Raw genomic sequence first — 14,653 nt, 5'->3', positions numbered from 1 at the left:
ACTTCTTTTTTTTTAGAGATTCGCCTTTTTTGTACAATTGTCTTGAAAATGTATTATTTAAAATTTTCCTTTTTTTTTTAAAGTTTTCATAAAGTAAGTGAACCTTCAACAAAAATGAAAGCTCAGTGCTCTAAATCTACAATTTTCTTACAAAAATAAAAACCCCAAGAAAGGAAAAATCAATCAAATATAAGTATTTCTTGTCTTTTTTCTGATACAAATATTTACAAATAATCTATAGGTTGTTACCTGTACACAATGCATTCCAGGGATGTACAGATACAATACAGCAGTTCCCTTCTTAACGTTTTTTTGTTTTTTTTTGCGGTTCGTTCAGTCTTTTTGCGCTTGCCCGGGATTATTGCGCTGGCCATTTGGCTACTGTTGTGGCTGTGGGCAGAAACTGTCCTGATAGGAGATTTGTGGGGACGCTTAGTATTGGGGTGATTGTGGCAGCGCTTCTGCTGAGTGACAGGGGCTGGTGGCTCATCAGGGCTGATTGTACAGTCACTGGGGGTCTCAGGAAAGTTTGTGCCCCTGCAGAGGAGGCCGCTGACACCCCAATAATGTTCTCTATGCTGAAGGAAGGTCTGCTGCTGGGCTCTGACTTTATGATAGACGCTGCAGTGCTCAGACTGTTCAGCTGCAACTGGAGGCTGGGACTGAGCTGGGAGTTGAAGGTTTTCCTGCTGAGTTCAGTGGAAGGCAATAGGGGGACAGCTGGGGGCAGCATGGGCCCTACAGGGGGTATATAGGGGTATTGCAATGCAGCTGGGTGATGGTAGGCTGCAGGGTGAAGTCCATAGGGTCTGCCATAGGGACTGGCTAGGCTGTAAGCCCCAAAACTCTGCATCATAAGTGCAGTCTGGTCCCTCAAGTTGTCGGGTTGGTGTCTTTTAAACCTTTTCCTTCTCCGCAAGAAGCTGCCGTTGTCAAACATGTCTTCAGATTGGGGGTCCAGGGTCCAGTAGTTTCCCTTGCCCGGGTTGCCAGGTTCTCTGGGGATCTTGACGAAGCAGTCGTTGAGGGACAGGTTGTGTCGGATAGAGTTTTGCCAGGCTGGGAACTTCTCTCTGTAGTAAGGGAAGCGATTGCTGATGAACTCACAGATCCCACTGAGGGTCAGCTTCTTCTGGGGGCTCTGCAGGATAGCCATGGTGATGAGGGCAATGTAGGAGTAGGGGGGCTTCACCAGGCTGCTCTTGGGTTTGCTCTGGATGCTTGCATTGCCCTCCTGGAGGTCTCCTTTGCCCTCTGCTTCATTGGCGCTGTCGGAGGGGCTTCTTAGCAGTTCCTTCCCCCCCAGATCCTCCACGTCCTCCATATGTTCATGGTGGCTCTCACAGTCACTATCCTTGTCCAGGGACTCGTCTCCTTCTCCCACCACATCAATGTCCACATCTTCAGCGGTCAGCACAGTCTGGCCGGACATGTCACTGGCACTGCTGCCTCCAGATAGGGTCATCACAGCTTTTGGGCCCGGCTGACCTGCTAGGAACGCAGTGCAAAGGCAACAAATGACTGCAAAAAGGCTAGCAAATCTCCAAAAAGTCCTCAGTGGAGTCTTCAGGCCACCCAACTTGCATGGAGCGAGTCAGCCAGCCAGTGCTGAGATCCTCCTGTGCACTCAGACACAGCCTTGTGCTGATCTCCTCTAGTGCTCCTGTGCCCCCTCCCTCTCTCTCGCTCTCGCTCTCTCTTTTCAGTCTTGGAGGTAGCGGATTGTCCAGGGGATTGGGAGGGGAATGTAGCAGTGTCCAGAGTAGACACTATCTGAGGGTCCAGTGAAAGGCTGGAGCTAGGACAGTGTCCACACAGTAGCAGGGGGTGGTGTCCAGGTGATAGCTGGCTTAGCCACACAGCCACTTTTAAAGTCCCCTTTGCAAAGACTGCCTGATAGATTACTTTCCAGTTAAAGATATACTAGCAGGGGGGTCACATGACCACCTGACGCCACCCCCCCTTGCCTGCCTCCCCCCTCCAGCTAAACCATGCACAACTCAAGTTGTTTCATGAAATTGTCAACAAAGAGACATCAGTAGCACTGACTCCCATCATCTGCAAGAATGAGGACAGCCTGGCATCACCCTGGCACAGGAGCTACCACCCTCACCATGCCTACCATTGGCAGTGCATGCACCCTGGCTGTAAACCCTTACTGCATGTTACCTGGGCAGGGTGTAGGATAAGGGGTCATAAGGGACAGGTAGCATAATCTCTGCAGAAGACAGCAGCACAGAGTATTTTTGGGGCATGAATTGTAGTGTTTGGGTAAATTAGGAATGGATCCAAATTCCCACCAGCTACCTGAGACAGGTGATAGGAAGGCAATGGGTGGGCAGGGGCACCCAGCAGCTGGGAAGGGAGCTGAGAAAACATCTATTGATGACTGTATTAGATGTAAAGAAGTCATCACAACAAAGGCACTAGAGATGTATAGAAGTGGAGCGCAGGGTGATAACGAGGCAATCATGGCGCTCTTAGCATATGAAAGCCGAGGAAATGAGGCGCAAGGACGCAAGGAGCTCCGAAATCTCCATTTATATTCACAGCAAGAAGGCAGGATCGGAAACCGAGATGTACAGGTTAATTGTTCCTGAGCCCATTGTGTAATATCAACCCGAGGATTCCAAATGAACTGCAAATGATCCGTCTACCTATTTACTATCTATCTATCTATCTATCTATCTATCTATCTATCTATCTATCTATCTATCTATCATCTATCTCTCTCTCTCTCTCTATTTATATATATATATATATATATATATATAGATAATCTATCTCCTATCTATCTATCCATCTATCTATCTTTTTCCTATTTATCTATCTATCTATCTATCTATCTATCGCATATCTATGTATCTATTATCTGTCTATCATCTCTATAACTCCTATCTATCCATCTCTCTATCATCTATCCATCTCCTATCTATCTATCTATCTATCTATCTATCTATCTATCTATCTATCTATCTATCTATCTATCTATCTATCTATCTCCTATCTATGTAGCTATCATCTATTTATCTATCTATCCCCTATCAATCTATCTATCTCCTATCTATCTATCTATCTATCTATCGATTTTTCAACTTTCTTTCGTTTGTCTACCTATTTTTTTTGCCATGTACTAAATAGACTCATTACCCCCCCCCCCCCCTTCTATCTCTTTCCCCCCTTTTGCATTGATGCTAATATCCACACTTGACACCCGGATCAATTCCTTTCTCCACATCTGTGTTAACAAGTAACAGCTAAGTGTGAATGTGTGTAAATAATCCTGTAACTCTCATCATCATCATCATCACAAAGCATGGTCCTCACCCCCACCATAGTGTGTGGTATTATTGGTGTATCTCATCACACTGCTGGTGTTACACACCCATTAATAAATTTTAGCTTCCATAGAATTATCAGATCTTTCTATCCTTATATTTCGTTATTTCCCTTCACTCCACTGCTTTATTTTGCTATTGTTTTTCCACCTGTTTGTGTTATTTTATGTGTGACAAATATTCGCATTAGAGCGACAATTGTGTAGCAAACAGTAGCCGGAATCTGTCTAAATAATTATCACATCTCTAATTGGTCTCTTTATTAATTGTCTGTCAGCTTCTTGTAGGCGATGATCCCGGTCACCGTCACCCGTTTAGGGTGTAGGGTCACCTGACTTGTGTTTTTTTTTTTTTTTTTGGGGGGGGGGGGGGCAGATTCATGGATTCGTTTGTTGCTGTTTTTGTGAACACAATAAAAGTCAAATTAATTGATTCATATCATTAATTACGCTGCTTGGTGTGAACAGGAGCCTTTCACGTCTATTAGGGAATCTTTGTGGATGAATCCGTGTAATCTCTTGTTCAATCAGTCAAGCGGCTCCTCAGGATACAACACTGGACACCAAAGCCGGCACTACACCCAGGGGTTAACCCCTGACCTGACATATGTAGCAGAGCTGAAAGTGTTTTTTTATATTTTTCTATAGGGCAACGAAGATATCGGTGGAAGTTTGCCTGCAGTCCCATGTAAAGACCTGATATCCACTTTACCTATTATCTAATTATCCATTCCATTTTCACATTTAATATCTATCTATCTATCTATCTATCTATCTATCTATCTATCTATCTATCTCCGTCCTATCTATATTTATCTATCTATCTATCTATCTATCTATCTCCTATCTATCTATCTATCTATCTATCCATCTATCTATCTATTATCTATCTCCTATCTATCTATCTATCTCCTATCTATCTATCTATCTATCTATCCATCTATCTATCTATTATCTATCCCTACCTATTTTATGTTTGTTATTTATATATCACTTTATTTCTTTCATATCTATTATTCTCTTTCCGCTATTTCTATTTATTCATTCATTCATTCATTCATTCATTCATTCATTCTTTCTTTCATTCTTTCTTTCTTTCTTTCTTTCTTTCTTTCTTTCTTTCTTTCTCTTTTCCTCTTTTATATCTGTTTAACCATTTAAAAAAAACAACAATATATCTATCTTATCTCTATATCTATCTATTTCGTTTCTCTGTATTTTTCTAGCTATCCGTCTAATATTTAAGATTTTTTTCCAATCACTCCCATTAGAGAGTAATACACAAATTCTTGTATTTCTGAGCAGACCTGTAAGTGTATATTGCTGTACATGGCGGTGGTGTGTGGAGTCAGCTGGGGCTCTGGGGGGAGGCATTCATGGACTTGTTGTGTTTGCTCTGTAAAGATTTGCTTTGCTCTCTTGTCCATCTGACTGGGATCTGGTGTTAGGTAAATCCTGCTCTAAACCTAATTGCAATTGGCTATAAAACTCCCAAGTATTTAATCAGAAGTGCACAGAGGCTCTCTCTCCATAATAGGATCAGGAGCTCAGAGGAGACTGAGTATCAAAGCGAGGAAATGTCTATATGTCATGTGTGCACTGCAACCAAGTGGGTGTCTTATGTATCAGTGTACAACTAAATGTCTGTATAGCAGAGCTGAGGGTGTCACTTGGCTCAGTTCATGCTGGGTGTGCATTGACTTACACTTACACCTTATACTGTACCTTAACCCAGTGATGATATGATTTGAGGTCAAAATTTATCTATCTATATATATATATATATATATATATATATATATATATATATATATATATATATAATTGAGCATTGGCTATTACATATTAATTTATTCTACTCTCTTTTTCTAGTCTCTCTTTTACTATATTCTATCTATGTTCTCTCTTTCTTCCTCATATCTATTTATCTATCCATCCGTCTTCTATCCATTTATTTATCCATCTATCCGCCTTCTATCTATCTATCTATCTATCTATCTCATATCTATCTATTATCTATCTATCTATTTATCTATCTATCTATCTTTCTATCTATCTATCCATCTATCTATCATCTATCTATCTTCTATTTATCTATCTATTTATCTATCTATCTATCTATTTATCTACTATCTATCTGTCTTTTATCTATCTATCTATCTATCTATCTATCTATCTATCTATCTATCTATCTATCTCCTATCTGTCTATCTACAGACAGTGGGATTATAGGGATTGCAGGAATCAGGGGAATCAGTGATGTCCGCTTTTAACCCTATAATCTTATTACTTTCACCAGTGAATGATCCTAATCCTATGAGCTTTGATGCAATAATCTTTATTTGCCCTGTGTATACAGGATTCTCCCTCTCTACATATATCCTATGTATACCATGTTCCTAATACTGATCAGAATCAATTCTTTTCCAGGTTAACTCTTTCTAAATCTCTCAGCCCAGATTAACCCTTCTAGTGCTGATCTGCATATTCTCTTCTGCTGCTCTAGTACATCTATTGTTCTAGTGGTGACTAGGTCGAGTTGGCTGGAAGCAAAAATCGAACTAGATCCTTTTTCTATGTATATTATCATTCTATTATCTTCTTAATATTCCGATGAAATGCTTAATATTAGTCTAGTTTTTATTCCGTTGTCTTCTATTGCTGCACGCATTACTCACGTGCTGCTGCTGTTATTATTATTAGATATTTCACTCTTATTATGCCCTGTATTATTATAATGGTGATCATCCCCATCATCACATTTCCTGCTCTCTATTATATTTTTCTATTATCATCATGATTTGCGCGGTGCAGATAATGAATGGCGGACACCTCCAGACTCCTCCAGGTCCCTTCTCTTCCTTCCATCCATCCAGGATTTGTGGGATTTATTTTTGCTGGAATGGCGCACACATCCATCGCGCAGGAGGCCCCAGGTTTAATGGACGATGAGAGAGCATTTAGGGGCAGTGAGACAGTAACACTCCATGATATATTTATGGCCTTGTTAGCGTGCATTTAATTACAGCTATTATGTTAATTATTGCACATTAGTATGGAGTGATCTGCATGTCAGCTTTCATCACAACCAGCTGAATGCAGGGAGAGAAGAGGAGGAGGAGGAGGCTGCTGCTCATGGAGGCTCCTCATCCCTCCAGGCTGCAGCTTACAAGGGAGAATCCAGCATTGTTACCCCCTCTGGAGAAGCTGCTTTATCATCCTGGATCATTCTGTCAAACACTATGATGGGAGTCATTTTTATCCCCCCCCCCCCCCCCCCCCCTCACCTCTGTGCACATTTACAGGACAGGGAGGGTGTTCTGGCCAAGCTCATCCCTTCTCCTGTACTGTGACTGGAGCTCACACCTTGCTCTATGCCCATAACCCCTCCTGCATCCCCTCTCCCCACCTATGGCTTCAGGTATTGAGGAGGCACACTATAGAATAAAGAATACAGCCCCAGAGCTAAAGGGTTAATGATTGGACACCATCCTGGGGCCCTTGTCTTATGTTGCTCTAGAGCTGAGTGAGCAAATGGCGCAATTTTTACAGTATGTTCTTGTTTAACATGGTGCAATCTACAAAGTATATATAAAGTGTTGGTGTCCTATGTGCTAACTAGAAAGAGTCTTTACTATTATATTTATTTGTAATAATATTTGTTTATTCTTTAATTTATATAATGGAGACACAATTCTAGTTAAGGGGGAAGGTGGAAACAAAAGCTGAAAATCCTCAAAAACAACAATGCAAAAATGTAAAATAATAATAATAATAATGTCCTATTATATACATTTTAATAAATGGATACTTAATTAGTAAATTTATTCCAGTGTCGGTGTGTGTGGCTAGAAAAATGTAGCAAAATTTATGAATCCATTTCCGCCAATTTTCAATCTGTTATTGATAGCACGGGCTTTGATATATTTATTGAAGTAATTAATGTATTTTTATAATTATTTTATTTAGTTTGGTAATTCTATTCAAATAATTTTTGGATCAGATTTATCCCCCATTTATCAGATTTATCCCCCATTTTTCCTCTTCTCATTAGATTTATCCCCCATTTATCAGATTTATTCCCCATTTCCCCTTTTCTCATTGATTGATCCCCTCTCCATTTCCCATTTTCTCATCTTATTTATCCCCCTTTCCCCTTCTAAATAGATTTATCCCCCTTTATTTCTCCTCTACTCATCAGATCCCCCCCTCCCTCCATTTCCCATTTTCTCATTAGATTTATCCCCCTTTATTTCCCCTTCTTCTCATCAGATTTATTCCCCATTTCCCATTTTCTCATACCCCCTCCATTTAATTGTTTCTCATCAGATTTTGCTTCCTTTTCCAGTTTCCTCATCAGATTTATCCCCCGTTATTTCCTATTTTCCCATCAGATTTATCCCCCATTCTTTCCTATTTTCCCATCAGATTTATCCCCCATTGTTTCCTATTTTCCCATCAGATTTATACCCCGTTATTTCGTATTTTCCCATCAGATTTATCCCCCATTATTTCCTATTTTCCCATCAGATTTATCCCCATTTCCTATTTTCCCATCAGATTTACCCCTCCTCATTTCCCCACTTCTCTCTGACTAAACAATATATTCAACAGGCCAGACTATCCACTCAGAATTGGATCCAACAAGCTTAATGGGGCCATCAGAATGGAATAAAATACGCAGTACATAGACCCTCACAACATTATCAACAATGTCCATGTTCCTTTAAGTCTCTGCCATTAGGTTCCAATTTATTCCAAAGTCTCTCTCTTTAATGCATCCCATAGCAACCACTGATCTTCATCCCATAGAAGCCCAGGTCAATGTCATTTCAATGACTGCAGTACATAGACTCTATTAGGTTATGTGCACATAGTTCCACACATAGCAGTGGGATCAATAAAGTATATTTTATAATAATCTCCTATTTCAGAGCGCTAGCTATAGTGGAGCAGCCTGCACAGAGTTCTGCTCTCTCACATATAACGCTTGAGTGCAGTCTGTTTTGGCATAGGCCAGCGCACCAGATTGTGGGTTTATGACTGGCCAGGGGTACCGGATCCAATGGAAGCCTAAATAACTTAGCCAAAATATTTGTTGTTGGAATTCTATACAAACAAGCTGGTCTTCTGTCCAGTCTGGCTACCCAGGAGAAGGTTGGCAGTGCCCGACTTGGAAGTAATTTCATTGGATTCTAGGCCCGAAATACATAGCGCCTTCTGCTTGTATGAAATCTGCTATGTCTATATATCGGTGTCTTTGCTGCACTTTTTGTGAACACATCAGAAGTATAACATTTTAAACTTTGTAAAATTTTTCTAGGGAGCAAATGGCTCCTTCCCCGATGTCCAGTAGCCTGTAGTTCCCTTCTCCCTGCAGAATATCTGTAAATGTTATGCCTCCATAACTCTGCTGTAGTATTACTATAGTTATAACACAAGAGCTGGGTGTAGTGTATGAACACAGACCAGACTTTAAGGCTGCTTACTTTATTCCATGCAGGTTAGGCGAGTTAACACATTACTTTCCAACATACTACAATGGGGAGAGGAGGGGGATGCAGCTGCAGTTTTGTACCTATGAGATTTAATGCTGTGAGAGGGGGAGCATTGCAGACATTACACAAGGAGGTGCCTTTCTATTAAAGAAAGAATGTGTTTTCAAAGGGGGATAGAAGGATCCCGCAAAACATTATATACACAATATCTGGCTGCACTACCTCCCATATACATCTACAGCTGCCTAGGCCTAGATTGCAGTTTTCCTACTATTACATTTGCCTCCTTACAATCACCCAGTGATCTGTCTCAATTACTTTTGCTTTTCCCAGATAGGGTTGCTTAGAGATAGTAAGATGAATCTTGCATGATGGGTTCATCATCATAGAAGCCATATTGGCCCGCCAAGCCTAGAAGGGTCAGTGGCTGTTACATTGAGTAAGATGTAAAACCACACATGAGTTCTGGTATTACCGGCTAAATAATGACCAGCTAGTCTAACAACCTATAAACGTGCAATAAAATATTTACTTATATTCTTACTTGTTGGAAATGAACCTTATCCAACCTATGTGCTGAACTGTAAATCAAATATGTTGTGCCAATGCCTAATGTCTATACAGTGAACTCGGTTATTAAACTGAGTAGCCACCTTTTAACACCATGTCACTTTGGGTTTAGTATTCTGTGCTGATAAGTTTTAATTTCTAGTGTTTGAAACTGTAATGATAAAATTCTGTTTACCAGCAGCCACCACTAGGGGAGCTCATGAGGTTACTGCATACTGTCTATACACTGAACGATAAAACAGTATGCAGTAATCTACTCCTAATATCTATCTATCTATCTATCTATCTATCTATCTATCTATCTATCTCCAATGTTTCGGCTCCACTTTAGGGTTCTAATATGCAGCTGAAATGTCAGTTTTTTTTGTAAATAAAACACCACACTTGAGTGCTGTGGTTCCTTGTTATCTATCTCCTATCTATCTCCTATCTATCTATCTATCTCCTATCTATCTATCTATCTATCTATCTATCTCCTATCTATCTATCTCCTATCTATCTATCTATCTATCTATCTATCTATCTATCTCCTATCTATCTATCTATCTATCTATCTATCTATCTATCTATCTATCTATCTATCTCCTATCTATCTATCTATCTCCTATCTATCTATCTATCTATCTATCTATCTATCTCCTATCTATCTATCTATCTATCTATCTATTTTAGTAAAAAATAAACAAATGTGGTTGAAATAGCTTTGCGCACATGTCTGGTACTCGACGTCATAAATACTTTATAGGTGGTAGTGCTTCATAAATATATTTTCCACCTGTATCTGTTTTTCCGTGTAGGATGGATAGATAGATAAATGGAAAGATCAAACATGAATTAATTTTACATTTTTTTATTTCTTTTCAAACACAGTAAAAAAGAAAACCACAAAAACCCACAAAGCAAAGTAAAAAAAAACAAGAAATATTTGTTGGTGATGGAGTAAAGCGCTAAGAATGATTGTACAATAAACGTATTAAAATACTTTCTCCATTTTCGGCTCCTACAAGGCTGCGTCCTGTTAATTTACAGCAGAATAACACAATTGTTTATATAGAGGTCCTAAAAAATAAAAAACAGATCATGTCACCGAACTGGCAGTGTATCCGGCGAAGTTACAATCACGTAAATCTCGGCTGGAGGCGAGCGTCCTTGAGCAGAACGCTATGTCAGGCCTCCTCTTCTTCAGGCTCGGACACTCGGATTACTCCTTCCAGTACAGAAATGCTCTGCTGATTTCTCTTTTCATTGTCCTGTCACTCGGGTTGGGTGCAATATGGCCTTATAGTAGCCACCACAATATGGTCGTAAATCCATGGATTGAAACTTTGTGGAAGTTACCTTTAATGTTTTTTATTTATTTATTTTATTTATTTTTACATAACATTGGAAAGTTTTTGAATGTTTTTATATAGCTGTGGCATTGACCATAGATGTATTATTTTTTTTTTTCAAAAGAACCAGAAAGTGCCAGAGACTTTTTATTTTGCTTCCAGTACTTATCAGCTGCTGTATGTCCTGCAGGAAGTGGTGTATTCTTTCCAGTCTGACACAGTGCTCTCTGCTGCCACCCCTGTCCATGTCAGGAACTGTCCAGAGCAGGAGCAAATCCCCATAGGAAACCTCTCCTGCTCTCCAGACTGGAGAGAATACACCACTCCCTGCAGGACATACAGCAGCTGATAACTACTGGAAGGCTTAATGTTTTTGAATAGAAGTAAAATACAAATCTCAGGCTCTTTCTGACACCAGATGTTTTTTGCTGAACTACCCCTTAAACCTAACAGCTACAGTGTCAGCACTTTGGAGCATGAATTGCAGCTGACAGATCGGGTTTAATGTCACATGTGTAACATTGTTGCCACAAAAAATCAATCCCCTCCCTTCTGTCACTGATGGCTTCCAGCCATGATGTGCTGCCTTTTTGCAGGATTATGGCTGCTGATGGGGCAGTGGTGTAACTACCGGGGTCGCAGCGGTCGCCGCTGCGACCCGGCCCGCGCTGATGTGCGGATGCCGGGGGTGTCTGGTCCTATCCCCGCCAGCGCGCGCATCTGAACTCCCTGTGCCGCCTGGGGCCCTGACTTCCGGTACAGAGAGCGTCTTGCTTCCTGTGCTGGAAGTCCCAGCCCCGGCATACAAGGAGTTCAGATGCGCGCTGCCGGGGATAGGACCGGACACCCCCGGCAGCTGCACATCAGCCGGGGGGAAGACGGAAGCTGCAGGAGGAGCGAGGATCGACGGGGAGCGGGTTGTAGGGTGAGTTGTATGTTTTTGTTGTTTTTTTTAATCTGTCTGCACTGAGGGGGGCATCTATAGAGAGGGGGCTATGAGGGGAGAGGGGATTATCTATAGAGAGGGGGGAGAGAGGGCTATCTATGAGGGGAGAGGGGGGCATCTATTAAGAGGGGGCTATCTATTAGGGGAAAGGGGGTTATCTATAGAGGGGGAGAGGGGCTATCTATAGAGGGGGGAGGGGGGGCTATCTATGGGGGGGAGAGGGGGCTATCTTTAGAGGGGGAGAGGGGGCCATCTATAGAAAGGGGGCTATCTATGAGGGGAGAGGGGGGCATCTATAAAGGGGGGGAGAGGGGGCATCTATAGGGGGCTATCTGTAAGGGTGAAAGGGGGCCATCTATGAATGGGAGAGGGGGCCATCTAGAGGGGGGCATCTATAAGGGGGGAGAACATGTGGGGATCTATAAGGGGGACAACATAGGTGGCCATTTATAAGGGGGACAACATAGGTGGCCATTTATAAGGGGGACAAGATGGGGGGGCTTCTATGAGGGGGACAACACAGGGGGGGCATCTATGAGAGGGAATACACGGGGGGGCATATACTATATGGGATACACAGAGGGGGACCATCTATACGGAGGCTACACAGAGGGGCATATACTATAAGGGGGTCACAGAGTCAGCCTACCCACTAAATGAGGGTGTAAAGGGGCCAGCACAGATGTGCAGTGTGTATAGTGATGAATATGGTGCCAGAGTGAGAAGCCTAATATGACTGTCTGGCAGTGGCTCGGAGAAGTTCTCATAACGGCCCAGGACAGATGGAGAAGATGAAAAGGGAAGAACTCCGATCAGAGAAGACGTCCCCTGTGAGTCACCTGATGTAACTGCACTGTAATGTATATGGTTTATACAACCTGTGTAGAGCTGGGTCTGCCTCTATTTGCCTGGATGAGGTGATGGTGATCTGTGTACTGTGGATCTTGCAGTGGATGCAGTAGCAGCGGTGGTGGTATCAGTCAGTATGTGGTAATGTTAGTATGTGGTGATGTTTGTTACTTGTAATCTGGTACTGTGTTTTATTGGATTTAGTATACTGGATTTGGTCAGTAACAATATGGTGGTGATGGTAGTGGTTGTGGTGTGGCAGTAACATTCCCTTCCTATATACTGGTAATATTGGTCTCAGTGTACAGTATTTGGTCAGTAACAGTATGGTGGTAATATGTATGGTGATAATATTTTCTCTTCCTATATGCAGGTGTTATTGGTAATATCTGTCTTGGTGTGTGTGTATATAAAATTATATATATATATATATATATATATATATATATATATATATAATACCAATAGCATCACTTGGTTGTGAAAGGGGGGGGGGGGGGGGAAGCTGACCTCTCGCACCAGGGCCCAGGAGACATTAGCTACACCCCTGGGCAGTGGTGACACATGACCCTCTTTGACGTCACTGTACCGAGAATGGGGCCACAAGTCATTGTAGCAAAAGTTGCAGGAAAACAGAGAAATACAAAAGTTACAGACACGGGATTCAATATCACATCTCATATACGATAGGTGTATACAGTGTTATTATACAGGTCAGTGTATGCAATAGGCGTAAGAGCTCCCCTAGTGGTCACCGTAAACAGCAAGAAATCTATCATTTACTGGGAATTGAACGGCAGGGCTGTAGTCCCGCCCCTCGTGCACAGAACTGCCTTACTAACATAATAAAATGAAGGACTTAATTAAAACAGCGCTGAGGGTGAAGGTAAGAAAAGTTAAAGTTGGTCTAAAATTAGAGTGTTAGTGGTATTCATATTCACAAATGGGTTGTCTGGATTTAAAAAAAAAAATTGCTTTCTTTCTATATACAGCGCCACTTTTGTCTATAGATTGTATCAGGTATTACAGCCTAGTACCATTCACTTGAATGATGGTGAGTTGCAATACCAGACACAGCCACACACCGGAGCGGCACTGTTTCAAAGCAGTGAAAGATTATTTGTAACATTTTGTACACTAGTCTTGAGATGAACATGGGGTATATTGTAGTGCAGTGTATAAAGGTAAAGGCTTTAACAATTGATCAACCATTGTATGGGCCACACCACTGCTACAAGGCTGTTTCATTGTAGCACATATGTGAACACAGCCTAAAGTCATTGGAAGCTATAAAAGGGAAGGCCCCATCACCCAGAGCATAATGCAAGAGATATTATTGCTGCACTGATTTATACGCTGTATTCACACTCAGAAAATGAGTTGAAGAAATTTTGGTGGCTGAAGTTCTATTTAAAACGGCTGAATGGGATTGTTTCTGCAGCAGGTGCAAAATTTTAGCATATTATTTTTTGTATTCTTTTCTCTAGAACAAGAAGGAATTAAAAACACCGGTGCATTCCTCAAAGATAACACTAGGGGGAGCAGTGCACAGCTGCCTGTAGACTTCTACTAACCTCGACACATGAGTTAATTCTTTCCCTTTGTTTATATTTGCATTATAATGTCCGGACTTTATTGATATCAATGTAATATACTCCAAAGACAGAAATACCCAGCAACTTGAAGAAAGGTAAGCAAACATACGTGAATCTCTTGAATTTTAAGGGAAAAACAGAAACAACAGGTTAGAATTAATGTAATTGTTATAAGCCATTTATATTGGAAATACATTTTTTCATAGTGATAATATATAATAATTATAGTAATAGAAAAATAAATAAAAAACAAGAATAAAATAATAATAATGATAATAATAATATGACCTTTAAACTTCCAAAACAGTATAAATTTAGTGTATTACTAGTATTGTTCAGGAAAAGTGTGAACTATCATATTTATTTGTCTCAGATCTATTTCTTTTCCTATCTATTTCCATTTACGTTTCAGGAGGGATTTCAGATATGCCGTCTGTGTGGATTTTTTGCCATGTGAACGGGCTCCTAAATGGTCATCGACGTTTCGAACACCTTTCCTCCATCTGATGTTATATGTCTATGTTATA

General features: G+C 41.0%; 1 protein-coding gene and 1 long non-coding RNA gene across 2 annotated transcripts in view; one reads left to right on the top strand and one right to left on the bottom strand.

Moving 5' to 3' along the window:
- The window catches only part of LOC138798807 (uncharacterized), a 44,211-nt gene extending 29,995 nt beyond the window's left edge, over positions 1-14,216 (top strand). The window contains exon 4 of the long non-coding RNA XR_011364174.1: positions 14,019-14,216. This is a non-coding gene — a long non-coding RNA (uncharacterized lncRNA). The remainder of the gene's footprint in view (positions 1-14,018) is intronic.
- On the bottom strand, positions 135-1,684 carry FOXD3 (forkhead box D3). The gene has a single exon (XM_069979407.1). The coding sequence runs from the start codon at positions 1,463-1,465 to the stop codon at positions 359-361; it is 1,107 nt and encodes a 368-aa protein (XP_069835508.1). The 5' UTR covers positions 1,466-1,684; the 3' UTR covers positions 135-358.
- Positions 14,217-14,653: the final 437 nt, after the last annotated feature.

Source organism: Dendropsophus ebraccatus, chromosome 8 (assembly GCF_027789765.1).
Source record: "Dendropsophus ebraccatus isolate aDenEbr1 chromosome 8, aDenEbr1.pat, whole genome shotgun sequence".
Classification (NCBI taxonomy): Eukaryota; Metazoa; Chordata; class Amphibia; order Anura; family Hylidae; genus Dendropsophus; species Dendropsophus ebraccatus.
The sequence above is the reverse complement of the archived record's forward strand: the minus strand, read 5'-3'. Positions and strand labels throughout refer to the sequence as shown.

Bases quoted from the DNA above. Each gene is read 5' to 3' on its own strand.
- FOXD3 (XM_069979407.1), bottom strand. From the start codon at position 1,465: ATGACCCTATCTGGAGGCAGCAGTGCCAGTGACATGTCCGGCCAGACT.